This window comes from Phyllobates terribilis, unplaced genomic scaffold (genome assembly GCF_046119375.1).
Source record: "Phyllobates terribilis strain yellow unplaced genomic scaffold, ASM4611937v1 Scaffold_8__6_contigs__length_399053987, whole genome shotgun sequence".
In the NCBI taxonomy this organism is placed as follows: Eukaryota; Metazoa; Chordata; class Amphibia; order Anura; family Dendrobatidae; genus Phyllobates; species Phyllobates terribilis.
In genome coordinates this window covers 32,984,578-33,003,650 of record NW_027362768.1, presented here as the reverse complement: position 1 = coordinate 33,003,650, position 19,073 = coordinate 32,984,578, and the positions used below count along the sequence as shown (strand labels likewise).

At 43.6% G+C, this 19,073-nt stretch overlaps 1 protein-coding gene across 4 annotated transcripts in view; it reads left to right on the top strand.

Annotated features, from left to right (window-relative positions):
- The window catches only part of LOC141156682 (coagulation factor XIII B chain-like), a 784,153-nt gene that overhangs the window by 272,088 nt on the left and 492,992 nt on the right, over window positions 1-19,073 (top strand). For all 4 annotated transcript variants that reach the window (XM_073642930.1, XM_073642929.1, XM_073642931.1 and 1 more), the window contains exon 6: window positions 7,805-7,981. In XM_073642930.1, coding sequence (XP_073499031.1) covers window positions 7,805-7,981 — 177 coding nt within the window. The remainder of the gene's footprint in view (window positions 1-7,804; window positions 7,982-19,073) is intronic.

Here is a 19,073-nt window from a genome sequence, read left to right as displayed (position 1 = left end):
AATGCACCCAAGAACTGCTTCCTCCCTGCTCCTGCACTACAGGGTTCCCCTTCCTCAGTGTTCCCTCCCCCCACTCCTGCCAGGGACAGGGACTGTCGTGCCCATCTCAGGGGCATATTGGTCGCCCTGCCCCACGGCAATGTGGTGTAATGCATGCAGGTGTCGGGTCCTGATCCACACTCCATCCTTATCTGAGAGTGAGATATCAAACCTCTGGGTGAGGTGCAATACCTCTGTAGCAACCGAGCCCTCAGGGTGCTACAGTTCCTTTTATCTTCAGCCTAGGTGACGTATTGCGATACAGGGCCGTGATTTTGGCTATAAAAGGGTCCCCTAGACCCCTACCCCAACCTTTTTAAGAGAATAATATATGGCGTGCCAGGAGACTCTATGGAATGCTTTCTCAGCATCCAACGAGAGTATCTAATTACAAATTTTTAACTGCATCTAGCCCAGGAAATACTTTGTGCCTAGTAGCAGTGTCTGCTAGTCAGCGGATTATCCCGGCTGTTAAGCAAGCTACACCACCTGTAGTTTGGACACTTAATTTTTTCAAAGGAAATGCTTCGGGACCACGGGATACTCAGTGAAGAGCATCAGGAGGCACCCCAAGGCATAGGGGCTGGGACTGGCGGTAGGATGCCTTGCGGTGGACAGCTGAGCTCGATCTTTATAAAAGCTTTTTAACTGCAGCAGCTTTAGTGGACGCTACTGGAGCTGGAATTACGCGGCTGCTGGCATGAGACTTGCCCTCCAATAGATCCTTGTAAAAGGATTTAAAGTGTATTCATTCAAATTAGAGAGACAATTTCAATTAAAAAGCTTAGAGCTGCCTCCACCACAGGGGGGCTCGCTCGACCCACCAGCGGACAGGCACCAGTATTGGGAGAGGGGGGCTGGCCGTCAGGGTCCACCGCGGCTCTGGCACAAACCCGGCGACACGGAGGTGGCAAGGGCAGGAACGGACTGGCCATGTCGGCTTCTCACTTTTTGGATCTTAGGAGGGCATGACATGCCTATATCTGTGTCTCCCCCTCCTTTTACTCCTCCACCTCTTTTCTTTTCGCATGACTATATGTACTTGTCACTTTTCCATGTGTTAGTTATGTCTTCTGAGCAGTTTGTCAGCTTTTGGACTCCTTTGAAGGTGTTTTCTATGTGTTTCTATGTGTTTTTGTTTGCCTGCCATTGGTTTTTAACGGTGTTCGAAGGTGTTCGACGAACAGTTGGGCGAACACACGGGTGTTCGACGAACCGAACCGAACTCGAACACTACGGGGGTGGCTCAACACTAATGATAACCCCACACGGAATAATGTTCCTGTATTCCTCCACCTACTCAGTATATGGCCCCACAAAACCCACAGAAAGTATGATGCACCAAAGCACCCCACACAGTAAGATAGTTAACAAAGCTCCCCACACACAGTATAATGACCCCAAAGGTTCCACACACTTTATGATTGCCCACCAACCTCCACAAACAGTATGATGAACCCCAGATAGTATGATGGTTCCTATAGTATGACGGCCTCCAAACCCCCCCATACAGTAGGATTGTCAGTGTCACCACAGTACTACATAAAATATGAAGGTCACCAAAGCCTTCCACACAGTATGATTGGCTCAGTCTCAACACACAGTATGAGTACCTCACAGTCTCCACACAAAGTATGATGAATACAATAGGCCTCCATAGCCCACCATACAGTATGATGTCACCCACAGCTGCACAAACACTGTGATGTCTTCCATAGCCCGCTATACAGTATGATGGCTGCACAACTACTTATACATTGTATTGTACCCCACTGCCTTCAATACAGTATGATGGTCCTCATGGCCCCAATACAGTATGATGTGCCCATAACCCATTATACAATGTGATTGCTGCACAGCTCCTTATACACAGTATTGTCCCCCACAGCCTCCTATACAGTATGATGTTCCTCACAACCACCTGTTCAGTATAATGGCCCCCTTAGCCCTAATACAGAATGATGTTCTCATGTTCCCCTATATTGTATGATGCCTGCAGAGTACCCTAAACACAGTATTGTCCCCCATAGTCACCTGTACTGTATAATATCCCCCAAGTCCCCTTTACAGTTTCATAACCCACCACTGGACTCCCAGGCCCAATATTATAAAAAAAATAACTTTCCAGCCCACCAAAGTCTCCAGCTCCTTTTCCATCTTGTCTCGTAATGAGCAGGTGTGGACAGCTTGATAGGGTGATGATAGTAGGCAGCGCGATAGAGTGATGGAAGTAATCTGAATCCTGCTGGAGTAAGTTACAGAGTAGGAAGCCAGTTGTTCTGTGCTCCGCCACATATGTTAATAAAACATACCAGGCTTCTGCTGAAGATAGATCTTAATTATACTGGCTGTATGTTTAATGTTGTGATACAACAGAATGAACTGGAGCCAATCAGATGCCTTCCTGATATTATTGCTTAATTGATAAACTGTATTTGTCTGTTCTTCTAAGCATTGAGAACAATACATAACAACATTGAGGACCGTAGATGCCATAGTTGGCCAACGAAACTTGGTGCACCACTTGAAAGACATGTAATTGGAAGATGACCTGCAGTGTCATCAACTCAGAAAATCTCAGCAACCTGTAGCTTTGAGGACATTGAGGACCATAGATGCCATAGTTGGCCAACGAAACTTGGTGCACCACTTGAAAGACATGTAATTGGAAGATGACCTGCAGTGTCATCAACTCAGAAAATCTCAGCAACCTATAGCTTCTAGCTTCATCCATTTACCATTTGAATAAGTATGTCTGAAAGTGGTCTTCATGGAAGAAATGCAGGCAAAAATCCATACCTTCCAAGTGAAAACAAGGCCCAGTGACTCAATTATTCATAAAAAAACATAGGAACCCTCTTGCAGGAAAATGAGAGCAGGTGATTTGGTTTGATAAAGCAAAATTTGAAATAGTTTGCTGTTATAGAAGGCAATTTCTTTCCCTAAGGGCTACTACAATAATGAGTGGCTGCATGCAACAGTGACGCAGGGTAGAGATTTCTTGTAACTTCCTAGGAAGTTCAGAGACGCGACAGAACATAGAATCAGCTCATCACTGGAAATTGGACTATCTGTAGTTCATTAGATAGGTCATGTAAAAAAATCCTAAGCGAAGCTATCAGCTAAGGTACATATATTTGAATATATGTTAGAGTAAATCTATCATGTACCTATGTGTAACAGCTAATTGAAAGTTCAGTGCAAGGGGGAACATTGAAGCATATAGAAAATGCACACAACAAACTTGTGAATTAAAAAACTATCACATTTTATTAAAATACATTAAAAGTAGAAAATAGTATGGACAGGAGTGCTGAACAATAAATAAACCAATAGATGTCACTGCAAACTAAGCTAGGTTAGTATATTACAGTATAATACATACAGATGAAACCAGAAGTTTACATAAACTATATAAAAAGACACATGTGCATGTTTTTCTCAATATCTCACATGAAATCAGAATAAACCTTTCCCATTTTAGGTCAATTAGGATTACCATCATTTTTAATATTTGCCAAATGCCAGAATAATGACAGGCAGAGAATGTTTTAAGGCATTTTTATTATTTACTGTAAAGTCAAAAATTTACATACCCTAAGATTACTATGTCTTTAAACAATTCTGGACTGTCCATGTGATGATGTCATGTGTTTGGAAGCTTCTGATAGTTTTTTTGGCAACATCTGAGTTAGAGACACTTCTGTAGATGTATTTTAATGCACACCTGAAACACACTAATTCTTTGTGTAGCATCATGGGAAAGTCTAAACAAATCAGCCAAGATATCAGAAAGAGAATTGTTGCCTTGCACGAGTCTGGCTTATCCTTGGGTACAGTTTTAAGATACCTGAAGGTACCTCGCTCATCTGTACAAACAATTATACACTAGTACAAACAAGATGGGAATGTCTAGCCATCATACCACTCAGGAAGGAGACGAGTTCTGTGTCCCAGAGGTGAACGTGCTTTAGTCAGACATGTGCATATCAACCCAAGGACAAAAGCAAAAGACCTTGTGAAGATGATGGCAGAAGTTGGTAAGATTGTGTCAATATCCACAGTGAAACGAGTACTGTATCAACATGGGCTGAAAGGCCACGCAGCCAGGAAGAAGCCAATACTCCAAAAGAAGCATAAAAAAAAAACAGATTAATGTTTGCAAATGCACACAGGACCAAATAACTTAATTTTTGTAGGCATGTCCTGTGGTCTGATGAACCTAAATTTGAACTTTTTAGGCATAATGACCATCGTTACGTTTGGAGGAAAAAGAGAGAAGCTTGGAAGCCTAAGAACACCATCCAACTGTGAAACACAGGGGTGGCAGCATCATGTTGTGGGGTTGTTTTGTTGCTGGAGGGACTGGTGCACTTCACAAAATAGATGGCATCATGAGAAAAGAAGATTATGTGGCAATACCGAAACAACATCTCAAGACATCAGCCCGGAAGTTAAAGCTTGGGCGGAAATGGGTCTTCCAAATGGACAATGGCCCGAAGCATACTACCAAAATGGTAATAAAGTGGCTTAAGGATAACAAAGTCCATGTTTTGGAGTGGCCATCACAAAGCCCTGATCTCAATCCTATTGAAAATTTATGGGCAAAGCAAAAAAAGACAGGTGCGAGCAGGGCGACCTACAAACCTGGCTCAGTTACACCAGTTTTGCAGGAGGAATGGGTCCAAATTCCGACCAACTATTGTGAGAAGCTTGTGGAAGGATATCTCAAGCATTTGACCTAAGTCGTTCAGTTTAAGGGCAATGGTACCAAATACTAATGAAATGTATGTAAACTTTTGACTTTGCAGTAAGTAATAAAAATGCCTTAAAACACTCTCTCTCTCTCTCTCTCTCTCATTATTCTGGCATTTGGCAAATATTAAAAACTATGGTAATCCTAATTGACCTAAAATGGGACAGGTTTATTCTGATTTCATGTCAGATATAGAGAAAAACATGAGTATGTGTATTTTTATATAGTGTATGTAAACTTCTGGTTTCAACTGTACATAGTGATTAGGAGGACAAGCTCATGGCATTGTATAGTACAAGATGTCAGCATAGTTTGCAAATGTTAGGTGGAGTAGTAGAATGTATAAACTAGTATCAGTAGATATCTGGAGGTTAAGTAAGTTGCAATGAAAACATAAGCTTGACAAACAAAGTCGTCTTACATATTAGACCAAACAAAGGAGAGTATAAATATACCTTAGCTTTTGCAACGGGGCTACTTCGCGCATTTCAGGGAAGTGGCTGTGCTGCTAAAGCTAAAGTATATTTATGCTCTCCTTTGTTTGGTCTAACATGTAACAAGACTTAGTTTATAAATGGTAGGTAGAGTAGTATAAAGTCCTTTTACATGTTATACCACACAAAGGAGAGTAGAAATACAGTTATATGAAAAAGTTTGGGCATCCCTATTAATCTTAAGCTTAATGTTTTATAAAAATTGGTGTTTTTGCAACAGCTAATTCAGTTTGATATATGTAATAACTGTTGGACACAGTAATGTTTCTGCCTTGAAATGAAGTTTATTGTACTAACAGAAAATGTGCAATCTGCATTCAAACAAAATTTGACAGGTGCATAAGTATGGGCACCTCACCAGAAAAGTGACATTAATATTTAGTAGATCCTCCTTTTGCAAAAATAACAGCCTCTAGTCGCTTCCTGTAGCTTTTAATGATTTCCTGGATCCTGGATGAAGGTATTTTTGACCATTCCTCTTTACAAAACAATTCCAGTTCAGTTAAGTTTGATGGTCGCCGAGCATGGACAGCCCTCTTCAAATGATCCCACAGATGTTCAATGATATTCAGGTCTGGGGACTGGGATGGCCATTCCAGAACATTGTAATTGTTCCTCTGCATGAATGCCTGAGTAGATTTGGAGCGGTGTTTTAGATCATTGTCTTGCTGAAAGATCCATCCCCTGCGTAACTTCAACTTTGTCACTGATTCTTGAACATTATTGTCTAGAATATGCTGATACTGAGTGAAATCCATGCGTCCCTCAACTTTAACAAGATTCCCGGTGCCGGCATTGGCCACACAGCCCCAAAGCATGATGGAACCTCCATCAAATTTTACTGTGGGTAGCAAGTGTTTTACTTGGAATGCTGTGTTTTTTTGCCGCCATGCATAACGCCTTTTTCTATGACCAAACAACTCAATCTTGGTTTCATCAGTCCACAGGACCTTCTTCCAAAAAGAAATTGGCTTCTCCAAATGTGCTTTTGCATACCTCAGCCGACTCTGTTTGTGGCGTGCTTGCAGAAACGGCTTCTTTCGCATCACTCTCCCATACAGCTTCTCCCTGTGCAAAGTGCGTTGTATAGTTGATCGATGTACAGTGACACCATCTGCAGCAAGTTGATGCTGCAGCTCTCTTGATGTGGTCTGAGGATTGTCCTTGACTGATCTCACCATTCTTCTTCTCTGCCTTTCTGATGTTTTTCTTGGCCTGCCACTTCTGGCCTTAACAAGAACTGTCCCTGTGTTTTTCCATTTCCTTACTATGTTCCTCACAGTGGAAACCGACAGGTTAAATCTCTGAGACAGCTTTTTGTATCCTTCCCCTGAACAACTATGTTGAATAATATTTGTTTTCAGATCATTTGACAGTTGTTTTGAGGAGCCCATGATGCCACACTTCAGAGGAGATTCAAACAGGAGAACAACTTGCAAGTGGCCACTTTAAGTAGATTTTCTCATGATTGCATACACCTGGCAATGAAGTTCAAAGCTCAATGAGGTTACAAAACCAAAAAAAGTGCTTTAGCAAGTCAGTAAAAAGTAGGTAGGAGTATTTAAAACAAGAAAATGATGAGGGTGCCCATAGTTATGCACCTGTCAAATTTTGTTTGAATGCAGATTGCACATTTTCTGTTAGTACAATAAACCTCATTTCAAGGCAGAAACATTACTGTGTTCAACAGTTATTACATATATCAAACTGAAATAGCTGTTGCAAAAACACCAATTTTTATAAAACATTAAGCTTAAGATTAATAGGGGTGCCCAAACTTTTTCATATAAATGTATATATATATCTAATATGACGAAAAATTCTATAACACTAAAACATAAACAGTCCATGCCAGTTTACAAGAGTAAAGCTGGAGGAGTTGTTGGACATTCAATAAAGCATTTTACTTTTTATTTGTATGGATGTGCCACCAACTCCTTCTGTCTTCCATTGTTCCTTGGCTGTGCTCTGTCAGCTGGACTTGGCCTCCTCCGTGGAATCAATCAGTGCATCGGCCCTGCGGACGTGGAGAGCTCCTACCTACCTTCTGTATCTGCCTATGTATTCTGCAGACGCTGCAGATGTCAGTACAGAATGTAATGGAGAAGTTGGAAAGGTTATTATGGGCATATTTGTAAACTTACCTATAGAAAAAAGTGTTTTTGATAAAACAAATATTTACAAGATCACTAAGAAATAAAATCTGCAGTGTGATAGGTTGCTATGAGCACCAAAAACACTTTTTCTTTTACACAATTTAATGAACTGTCCCCTCTAATAAATATAAACAATATTTCTACATAATTCCTGACATTCTCCTCTGTAAAAAGACTAATGTTTTTACTCATTTGGTTGCTTGCATATTTTTAGTTATTATACCTTGATTTTATATTGTATGTTTAGGAGTGTTATATAGTATCCTGTGTCAATCCTATAAAAGACACAGGATACTCTCTTTATCTAAAACGCCATTTTTATTTGCAATGAAATTTGTTTCTTTGTATTTTTTTGCTAGAAACTTGTACGGCACCCCGACTTCTACATGGAAAATACACCCCAAATAAAAATGAATTTTCTAATGGAGAACATTTGCAGTATGAATGTGATAAAGGTTATATGACAGAAAAACACAATCTTCTCGCCACAGCCCAGTGTCTTGATGAAAAGTGGTCTGAGATTCCGAAATGTATAGGTAAGTCTTGTCTATGATGCGAAAAATGAAAAACAACAATTGATCACTAGTGATGATCGAGCTCTGCTCTGTAGTCTTCCGAGCATCTCACTGCTCGAGATGCTCGCGAGTACTTCCGGGATGCTCGGACTGGAGCTCGAGTCCCCACCCTGCATGTTTGCCGCTGTTTGAACAGTGAATAAACATGCAGGGTTCGCCTACAACTCACTGTAATGCCACAGCCATGTTGGCTGTGGCATTACAGTGATTGGCTGGCCGTATAGCGTCATCGGGTCTATATCAGACCTGTTGACCCCATGCTTGCCACAATCTACCCTTCTGACAGGCAGAGTAGGAGAGCTGCTGCTGAGCTAGGGAGAGAATTGGCAGTTTATTAGTGAGGTATTAGGTATTCCACAGCTATACATACACATCTGAGCTAACAGTCCTTCAAAGGACTAATCCAGCTGCATATTTTACTGGTGATAGCAGGAGTTAGGCAGGCAAAATTTGTGGACACTGTATACAGCAGAATTGGGTCCACATTGCACGCTCTGTCTGCTGCTGTTACAGATATCCCTAGCCCTAGATATCAGGGCTAATTTTTTTTTTTGCTCGTAATCCTGCTTATTTATATCTATAACGCCACTGCCTAAAACCGTGGTCATCACAAGTGATCCGATATTACTGCAGTAATAATCGTCACATTTATTTGGAGCGTGCCAAATAATACATGCCAGTTGTGTGTTGTTTAACCTATTCACACTTGGTCGCTGACCAATACCAAATCTGTAAGGCTACTGCCTAAAACCATGGTCATCGTACGTGATCCGATATTACCACGGTAATAATCGTCACATTTTTTGGAGCGTGCCAAATAATACATGCCAGTTGTGTGTTGTTCAACCTATTCACACTAGATTGCTGACCAATACCACATCTGTAAGGCCGCTGCCTAAATCCGTGGTCACAAGACATGATCCGATATTACTGCCGTAATAATCATCATATATTTTGGACGCAGAGACCGAGGTCATGGGCAAGATGAAACTGTGCCTGCTGAGGGAGCACAACAAACACCCTCATCATGTCACACTACCTTCCTGTCCCAATTTCTAGGGGGCCATGGAAAACCACTCTTGAAGCCAGAGCAGTGTGAAAAGGTTGTTGGTTGGATAGCAGATAATGCTTCCTGTCAGTTTGCCACCACAACCACCCTGTCTTCCACACGGTCCAGTTTCAGTAGTCGTGAGTCTGGACCACATATTCTTCACCCTGATACTCCTTCCTCCCACAATGCCAGGTGCCAAGAGACAACTGATCCCACACTTGGACACTCCAAAGAGCTGTTCACTTTTCCATGTATAGATTCGGGCCTCTCAGTCAGCCCGCTTCAAGCAGGGCAAGAGGAGATCGCATGATGATGATGAGACACAAATGCCAGCAAGTCTGGAGGAGGCCCAGGGTGCATACGTGGAAGACGAAGTGTTGGACTATGAAGTTACTGACCCAACCTGGCAAGGTGACATGCATAGCAAGGACAGCAGCACAGAGGTCGAGCGAGGCTCAGCACCATAGCAGGCAGAAACAAGCAGTGGGGTGGCCAGACACAAGGGGGCCAATAGTTCGCTGGAACACCAACACAAGGGATGTTGCCACTCCAACTGTTAGGCCTTCCTAAGTCTGGCTCTTTTTTAAAGACTGTCCAGATAACCCTCAAAAGTCCATTTGCAACATCTGCCATGCCAGCATCAGTAGGGGCAGCAAAACTACCAGCCTGACCACCACCAGCATGCTCATACACATGACAGCAAAGTGCCCAACTAGTTGGGCCGAATGCCAGGTTCCAGGAACAGTGTTTGTGGGTTACACCACTGCCTGTTCTACTGTTGTGCATGCACAACAATCCCCCCTGTCCATGGCGTAGGTGAAGATGCCTCCCGCGCTGCACCTGTCATTGCACACTCGCAACCACCACCATCAGCAACCACATCCACGTCCTTGTCTCAGCACAGTGTTCTGTTGTCCCTATCCCAGTCCTTTGAACGCATGCGCAAATATGCAGCCAGACACCCAGAGTCCAAAGCGCTAAACTGCCACGTTTCTAAATTGCTTGCACTTGAAAAGTTGCCGTTGCCTTTTAGGCTAGTGGAGATGGAATCTTTCCGCAACCTCCCTGCCTTACACAAGCACATGTCCCAGAATATTACCCATGGGAAGGTCCCCCTAACCATGGACACATGGACAAGTGCTTGTGGCCAGGGATGGTACATCTCGCTGATGGCACACTGGTTTAATATAGTGGAAGCTGGGACCCAGTCGGACCCTGGGCCGAACACGTCAGTGTTGTTGACAGCCGCTGAATCTACAGCCAGGCATGGTCGTGTGAGACCATGGCCGGAACCTGGTGGCAGCTCTGAAGCTAGGCCTGGCTCATGTGCTCAACCTAGTGGTTCAGCGGTTTCTCAAATCCTATCCGGATCTGCTTGATCTGCTTTTGAAAGTATGCCGTGTGTGCCCATTTCAGAAAGTCAGCTACAGCTTCCTCCACCCTCGCCGTGCTTCAGCAGCGTTTGAAACTACCAGCTCACCGATTGGTGTGCGATGTCACCACGCATTGGAACTCAATGTTGCATATGCTGGAAAGGATTTGTGAGCAGCATAGGGCAGTTGTTCAGTACCAGCTTCAATACACCCATTGGTATTCAGGTCAGCCTCCGGACATAAGATCTGAAGTGCGGGCTTGGATGTCTGACATCTGTGCCGTGCTCCAAAACTTTGAGGACTCCGCCTCCAAGATGGTGAGTGGCAATGATGCCATAATTAGAGTCACCGTCCGGCCCCTCTGTCTAGTGAAACGCTCGCTGCTTACAATTAAAGAAGAGGCATTGCAGGCGGAGCACAATGAGATGGTGCAAGGATCCATACAGGGTGCTGCCCACCCAGCCTCATTTCATCTCAACCACAGCCCAGCCTCATTTCATCTCAATGTGGAGTGGGTGATAATGAGGAGGACGTGAGGAGGAGGAGGAACAGGAGCTGTTTACCCGCGATACAGATGGTACTACCCACACAACAGTCATACAGTCTATTCCGCGTGGATGACCTGAGGAGAGGGAGAAGGAGGAGGACCAGAAGGAGGAGGAGGAAAGCATGGACAGTCGTCTTCTTAGTCTGGACACAGAAGTCTTGGCTGTTGGCAGTCTGACCCCCATTTTGGCCGACAGTAATTACTAGTTGGTCCCACTTCTAGACCCACGCTACAAGGAGAACTTTCTATCTCTCTTTCTCGTGGCGGACAGGTCTAATAAAATGTTGCAGTATCAGTACAATATTTTTTAGAAAGAAAAATATCTTAAATCAGTGTCATTTCAAAATGGTGTATTTGCTAGCTTCAAACGACTGTATTAAGTTTTTGCTTTTCTTGTGCAATGCTTTTAAATGAAGGGGAAGTAATTGATTTTTAAAAATATAAAAGAAAAAGAAAATTCTTCAAAATGCTGACACTTAACTGTGACTAAACCTAAGACAGAAACAAAATGAACAAATACCCTGCTGTAAATAAATAAGTAAAAGCAATAGTACATATAAATAAATATAGTATTTAATAAACACTGTTTTTCACTAAAAAAAAAAAAGAGTAAAAGTCATCCCACCAGAGTCAAGTTGTACCCAAATCGGGATGGCCCTAATTTATAGTATTAAAACCTTACCATGTATCAAAGTGACGTCAATGTGAATAAGGGCCGAGCAGGGTTGAGTCCCAAATAATGATACACATCAAATGGGAAGCTATACAAATGTTTTGCCCAGCTCAAAGAAAGGGAGGTCACACCCTGACCTGCACGAAGTGCAGAAACCTGAAACTTAACTAAAAAAAATGAACCTCACAAAGTTTGCGTGTCGCAAACATTTTTTTGCACATATAATAATAATCATTTTTATTTCTTTAACAACAACATATTCTGCAGCACTTTATATTTTAGAGGGGAATTGTATAGACAATAAAGACATTACAGAATAACACATAAATCAACATATCAAAAGGAGAAAGAGTGAGGACCCTGCTCGCAAGCTTACAATCTATGAAGAAATAAGGGACATACGAAAGATGAATGAAAAAATGTGCTTTTATTCTATGGTCTAGTCATCAATATAACGAGTAGGGTATTCACATACTGGCTGGTGACCAGCTCATGCAGCATTATGTGTACAAAGTACAGACACAGAATTCTATAAAGTGCATGGAGGGGGAGTGGATAGATGCTACAAGGGTTCTGGTTTTGAACAAAATATTGTATGGGCAAAACAGGGTTTTTTTTTAAATGCATTTTAAGGGCACACTTAAAACTGTGGGTATTGGGAATTAATCAAATTGTTCTTGGTAGAGTATTCCAAAGAACGGGTGTAGCACGCAAGAAGTCTTGGAGATGGGAGTGGGAGGTGTGCATTATTGAGGATGTTAGTGTTAGGTGATTAGCAGAACGGAGGGCACGGGTAGGGTGGTAGACTGAGATGAGGGAGGAGATATAGAATGGTGCAGAACTGTAGAGAGCTTTGTGGGTGAGTGTGATAAGTTTATATTGGACACTGTAGTGGATGTGTAACCAGTGCAACAAATGATATAGGGCAGAGGCAACAGTGTAGCAGTTGGAAAGAAATATGTTGATGGTTGCAACATTATAGACATATTGGAGAGTGTTTAGTAAGAGGGAGACCGATTAGTAGAGATTTGCAATAGTCCAGATAGGAATGAATAAGAGCAACAGAAAGTTTTTGCAGAGTCAAAGGTAAGAAAAGTTCGAAATCTAGAGATGTTTTTGAGATGTAGGTGACATGAGCGAGCGATCGCATGTGGGGGGCGAATAAAAATCTGAATCAATGCCTGGGAGTAATGGCAGAACAAAGGAAATAAATTGATAGCTCAGGAATAATTGAAAGGCTATACAGTGACCAACACAATCATTGTGGTTTTTAAAAAAATTCCACATTTAATTAAATTGATAAATAAAAATTATATATTAATAATTATCATAGGATCTTTAGAGAGGGTCTATTTGACTTTTTGGCAGTTTGTAAATAATGGCAGAACAGGACACAGAAATGGCAATATCGGGTATGGGTAGGTTAGTGGAGGGAGGATACACAAGGAGTTCAGTTTATGACAAACTCAATTTTACAAAGAGGACATAATGTTAGAAACAGCGGAAAGACAATTACCGGTATTTTGTAGTAATGTAAGCGTGATGTCAGGAGCCGAAGTGTATATATGGGTGTCATCAGCGTAGAGATGGTACTGAAAACCAAATCTAGTGATGGTTTGTGCAATAGCGGCAGTATATAAGGCGAAGACGAGGGGGCATAGGACTGATCTTTGAAGAATCTCGACAGTAAGGGGAAGAGGATTCAGCAAAAGATACAGTGAAGGAGCAGTCAAAGGAGTAGTTGGAGTAGCAGGAGAGAGCAGGATCCTTGAGTCCCATAGTGCGGAGTATAGTAAGGAGGAGCTGGTGATCTACAGTGTTGAATGCTGCAGAGAGATCCAGGAGAATCATAGGGAGTAGTGACTATTAGATTTTGCTGTTAGAATATAAGAGACTTTCGTAAGGGCAGTTTCAGTAGAGTGTCAGGAGCGGAACCCAGATTGAAAAGGGTCGAGAAAAGAGTTATCTGAGAGATAGCGGATTAGACAGGAGTGGACCAAGCATTCCAGAAGTTCTGACATGAAGGGAACATTAGATACATCTCTGTATTTAGCACCACAGTTTTGGTCGAAGAATGTTTTTTTAAGTAATAGTTGTATGCTGGCATGTTTAAATGAAGAGAGAAAGAGACCAGATGAGAGAGGGAATATTTTAGTTAGGTGAGTGGTGACAGCCGGGAAAAGGGACTGAAGGAGATGTGAGGGAATAGGGCCACTAGTGAAGTAGTAGGGCGAGGATCTTGTGTACTTCTTCTTCCGTGACCGGTTCAAAGACAGGAGTGTGCTAGATGCAGTGCGGGAGGGAGGACAATGCATGATGTTAGGGAATTGGGAGAACATTTACTGTTGGATATGTTCAATTTTTTCTTTAAAATAAGTGGCCAGATTGTCAGCACTGAGGTCAAGGGTGGGGGCCTGTACTCTTAGATTCAGGAGATAATGAAAAATATCAGTTGTTTAGGATTGTTGGATAGTGCCGTGATAAGGGTGTTGAAGTAGGTTTGTTTGGAGAGGTGAAGGGCAGAGTTGTATGTTTTAAGCATTAACTTAAAATGGATGAAATCTTTGGCCAGATTGGATTTTCTCCACAGACATTTGGCGCACCTGAAGCACCAGTGGAAAAACCGTGTTTGCAGCGCGAAGTTGTTCTAAATATAGGAGTGTTTGCACTGAAACATTATAATGAAACATTGCAGAGTCAGGACATGAGATGGAGGAGATTGGGACTAAAGATGAACGAATGTTTCAATGTTCAGTTCGGATTATGATTGTTGAATATGCAATATTCGCCGATTTATTCATTGAATATTTGCCAAACATTATCCAACGCCATAGGATTCAATGGGGGCAAAAACAAATGCATACGCAACACCTTGAAACTGACCCAAAAGCTGCCAAAACACATCAAATTATGGTTAGACACCAGGAAAGTGCCATCAATTGACCCAGAGAACAAGTACTATAATTATTATTATTATTATTATTATTATTACAGCAACATTTATTCCGTGGCGCTTTACATGTGAAAAGGGGTCACCGACTGGTACAAGAGGATAGAGGACCCTGCCTGCGAAGGTGCACAAACAATCTACAAGGGATGAGTGAGGATACAGTAGGTGAGGGTACAGCTAGTCGTGCAGCAGTATGCTGGTGCGAGGGTTACCGCAGATTGTACGCTTGACATAAGAAGTGGGTCTTCAGCTTCCTTTTCAAGGTTTCCATGGTAGGCAAAGTCTGATGTGTTGGGGCACAGAGTTACACAGTAGGGGAGATGCACGGGGCTAATCTTGGTGGAGTCCTCAAAGTTATGGAGGACGGCACAGATGTCAGACATCCATGCCCTCTCATCAGCTCTTATGTGTGGAGGTTGACCTAAATTCCAACGGGTGCATTACCCCCACCCTCGGGGGTAAAGGGGTTAAGGTGTTGTACTGCAGTATATCATGGATCAATAAATTCACAGTCACACAGACTTTGCAGGTCCATCATCCCTCTATTACTTGAATGTGTGTGTTGTTATTCACAGACTGAGTCTAGCATTTCCATTTTTTATGTTCTTCAAAGCTGCAGTAGTACTACTGTTACACTCACGTGTGGCGCCCCTGAGGGTTCAGTCGCCACAGGGGTGCTGCACCTCAGAATGAGGTGTGGTATCTCCTCTCCCAGGTAAGGATGGAGTACTACACAGGACCCCAACCACACACTCAACACTACACCATTCCAGTTCTGAAGGGGGCCTAAAGCACCATAGTGCTGCCCCGGGCCTGAATGGAGGAGTTGGGGGAACCAAAGTTAGGGGGAACCACCTAGTGAGTGAGGGTGGAGGAAGCATTTACCTAAGCACTTTACTAGAATTCTATATAACTGGAGGCCAATTTAATAACAAGGTCTTTGGTCGTGGGTCTTTGGGACGGCAAGTCGGCACAAGGCTGCAGCCGGCTGAGGGTCCACGGTTCCCGGTCTCAGGCCTCGAGACGGGGGGTGAGGGCAGAGTTATAACCGGCTCTGTCCCCGATCAGGGTCCAAGGAAGAAGGCCCAGGAGGGGAGCAGAGGAGATAGGCTCCACAGGCGAAAGGATCTCAGGGGGTGCGGACGGAGCGGAGTCGCCACCTGCATACCTTATTCTTGCCCAGCCAGAGAGACCCTGCCGTAAGAGGGGGTACCGGACCCTGATTATCTGACTTTGCACTTCACGTCTCTGTCGGAAAAGTACGGAGGCTTATGTGGATCCCAGGGGGATACGGATGGAGAGGAGTCGCCACCTGTATGCCCTAATCTGAGTTTATCCAGAGGGACCCGGCCTTACGCCATGTTCTCACCACAAGTCACCAAAAAGGGCACCCAGTCGGTCCGGGAACTACACGTTACCCACGAGGGACATCGCAGTACCCGTACGGGACTCAGTGGGGGTCACAAGGCGGGAGAAGTTGAACAAGAGAGGAACACACTAGAGCGGGGGTCCTGACAAGTGCTCCTGAACTATCTGGAGTGTGCTGAACCCCACCCTGGCGGCCGCAGCTCGCTGTGTGACAGCAGAGAGAATCTCTGAGCTGACTACACACCAAAGTAAGTAAAGACTTGGATAACTTCAACTACTGCCTCAGTCTGTTCTTTCCTCTGTGGCCCTGCACCCGCCAACGCTCTATTCTACACTCTCTCTATGCTGCTCTGAGGTCCCGATCCACCTGTGGGGAGCCGCACCAACTAAGCTGCCTGAACACTGGCCTCAGAGGACTGTCGCAGCGCTGGTGTTCCTCACCAGGCACCAAAGGTGGCGTCACGAACATTCCCCATCCCATATAACTTTTCCCCTTCTTTTAAGAGTGACCCCAGGGTACGGGCCCCGGAGTCGACTGCCTTGACATTCCCCAAGATCAGGCAACAACAAGGCCCGGGCACCGAGTCGTCCCCATCCCCTGGGCGTGTCTCACGCTGCTAGGTTCAGATAGGGGCGACACAGGTTACCTGAATTCTTTGGAATCCTGGGGGAACCGTTACTCAGGGTGACCATAGACCATGTGCTGCAGCTTCTCTCAGGCACACAGGGGTAGTGACACTCAGGCTCAGACACGTAGGTTGTTTCACTTGCTGACCAGACACTTGACAGGAGTCCTCAAATGGTAGAACAGTAGCATTTAATAAGAAGCCGCACAGCCAGTGCAAGTTAAGTCTTATGAACAACAGGCTCCAGTGACAAACAGTACAGTTTCCTTAGCAGCACAGCAGTTCACAGTCTTTTCAGCAGTACAGGACAGTACAGTTCTAATGCAAATGCACATTAATGAGCATAGCATTCTTTACAGAACAGTGAGATGGAGGAGGGGGGTAGGGTTTGCAGAGGGAGATGATCCCTGTGACACCATTTCTTCTAGTCCTTAATTTTATGCCTGACAATACTCTGCACTGCTAGTTCTGGAACTCTACCTGACCTGTGCTTAACTTCACTCCTGACTTGAATCCTTTTTACTTGCAGGGATGCTTCTGTGAGATACAGAACACACACCACCTTTCTCTTCAGCTCCAGCCAGACAGTAAACAACTTCCCCACAATCCCCCTGGGGCTCTGCTAAAACACTCCCCTTCTCCTGTGACTGTGTTAACCCCTCTAATTGCTGGATGGTTCTGGAGCACAACACTTCCTGTCTCATGTGCTTGTGTTACTTCTAATAGTTGCTGAATGCTTTTAAAGCAACAGCACTACTTCTGCATGTCACACTCTTCCCTCCAATTGAATGTCGTCAATTCTGAGAAAGTGGTGAAAGCTGGATAACTTTATATACAAATTGGCATTGTGAAATTGGTATAAAGTTCATAAAGATTGATATCAACCTAATCTTACGATCTTTTTCTTGTAGGATGCCTGTAAAAAATAAATAGCACAATTATAACAATCAGCATCTCTTCAGCTGGAGCTTTTTGTATGTCTTCAACCAGCTCTCTCTCTATTCTTTAACAGTTCTTTGTTTCTACAAAGAAAAAAAGTCTTTTAAGGAAAATCAAAGCATGAAAACAAGTCTTTCCACCAGTCAACATTTTCCATACTGCCTCTTGGTGGTGAATACACTCAAGTGGGCTTACCTGGTCCACAGGCAGAGATATCTGTTTCCAGTTGACAGTCCTTGGCACTTGATTCGGTTCACCAAGTATCTCATACATCAGCATCACGGGCCTCCTCACTTCTCGAGTCGGCATCCTCCTGGTGGGTTGTTCCTTAGAGACCACGGGTTCTTCAGTCACAGAAGTTTCTTCCACCGCACTCTTTCCCGTGCTTCCTCAGATGCTCTTGGAGCTGCCTCTGTAAGTTCCTGTACTTCTGAGTTGCTTGTTTCCATACGGTCTGGTAATTCCATTCCTCCTAAGTGTCGATCGGTCCCTTCAGGGGCCAGTGTTCGATCATCAGATCTGAATTGGACTTCATCTGTGCTCTTTGGTACGAACTCTGGAGCCTCAGGACTTAGTTCACTTTCCTGAGGATGGTACATCCCTCACCTTACCGGTCCAAGATATTGTGTGTTCTTCTCCATCGGAACTTTCAAGGTCACTATCCATCTCCGGAGCTTCAGTCTGTGGTGGTCCCTTAGTCGATCTCGGATGATGTCGGTTTACTTCTGTTAAGTCTTGTTGTGGTGAGAGATAATCACAGGGTAGTAGTAAATTCCGATGGAGTATTCTGGTTTTCTTGGCTCCCATTTCCAATCAGATTTCATACACTGGGCTTTCATCAGCTGTCCTCCTTATGACCACATACACTTTGCTTTTCTGTACGAACAAAGTTTTCCTGGACAGCCTTTCTCACGTACGTTCTTGACTAGCACCCGGCTTCCCGGTGCCAATTCTGCTCCATAACATTTTTGATCATCGTACTCCTTACTCTTGCTCTGTCCTTGCGTAACCACTTTGGACGTTATGTTTTATGCCTCTGCCGTCCGTTCTTTCCTTTTCCAAACATACTCCGAATACGTTCTGTAAGTCTCTGACACTGGCTTATTGAACATGATGTCGATTGGCGGTCTTGACAATCGTCCATACAATAGGAAAAAGGGTGAGAAACCTGTTGCATCGCTCTTTGTACAGTTATAGGCATGTACCACTTTTGACAGAGAACTCTTTCAGTCTTTCTTCTCATCAGCTGTTAAAGTGCGCAACATCGACAATGTCCGGTTAAAACGTTTCACTTGTCCATTACATTCTTAGTGATAGGGTGTTGTTTGGGATCTCTGAATTCTACAGTACTTTCCTAGTTTGGCAAAGAGCTGGTTCTCAAATTCTCTTCCTTGGTCATGGTGTAATCTCTTAGGGAACCCAAACCTCAAAGCAAAATCAATGAAGATCTTCTCTGCCGCTGTTCGACCTGATTTATTGATGGTGGCATATGCTTGAGCAAATCGAATGAAATGGTCCATCACCAC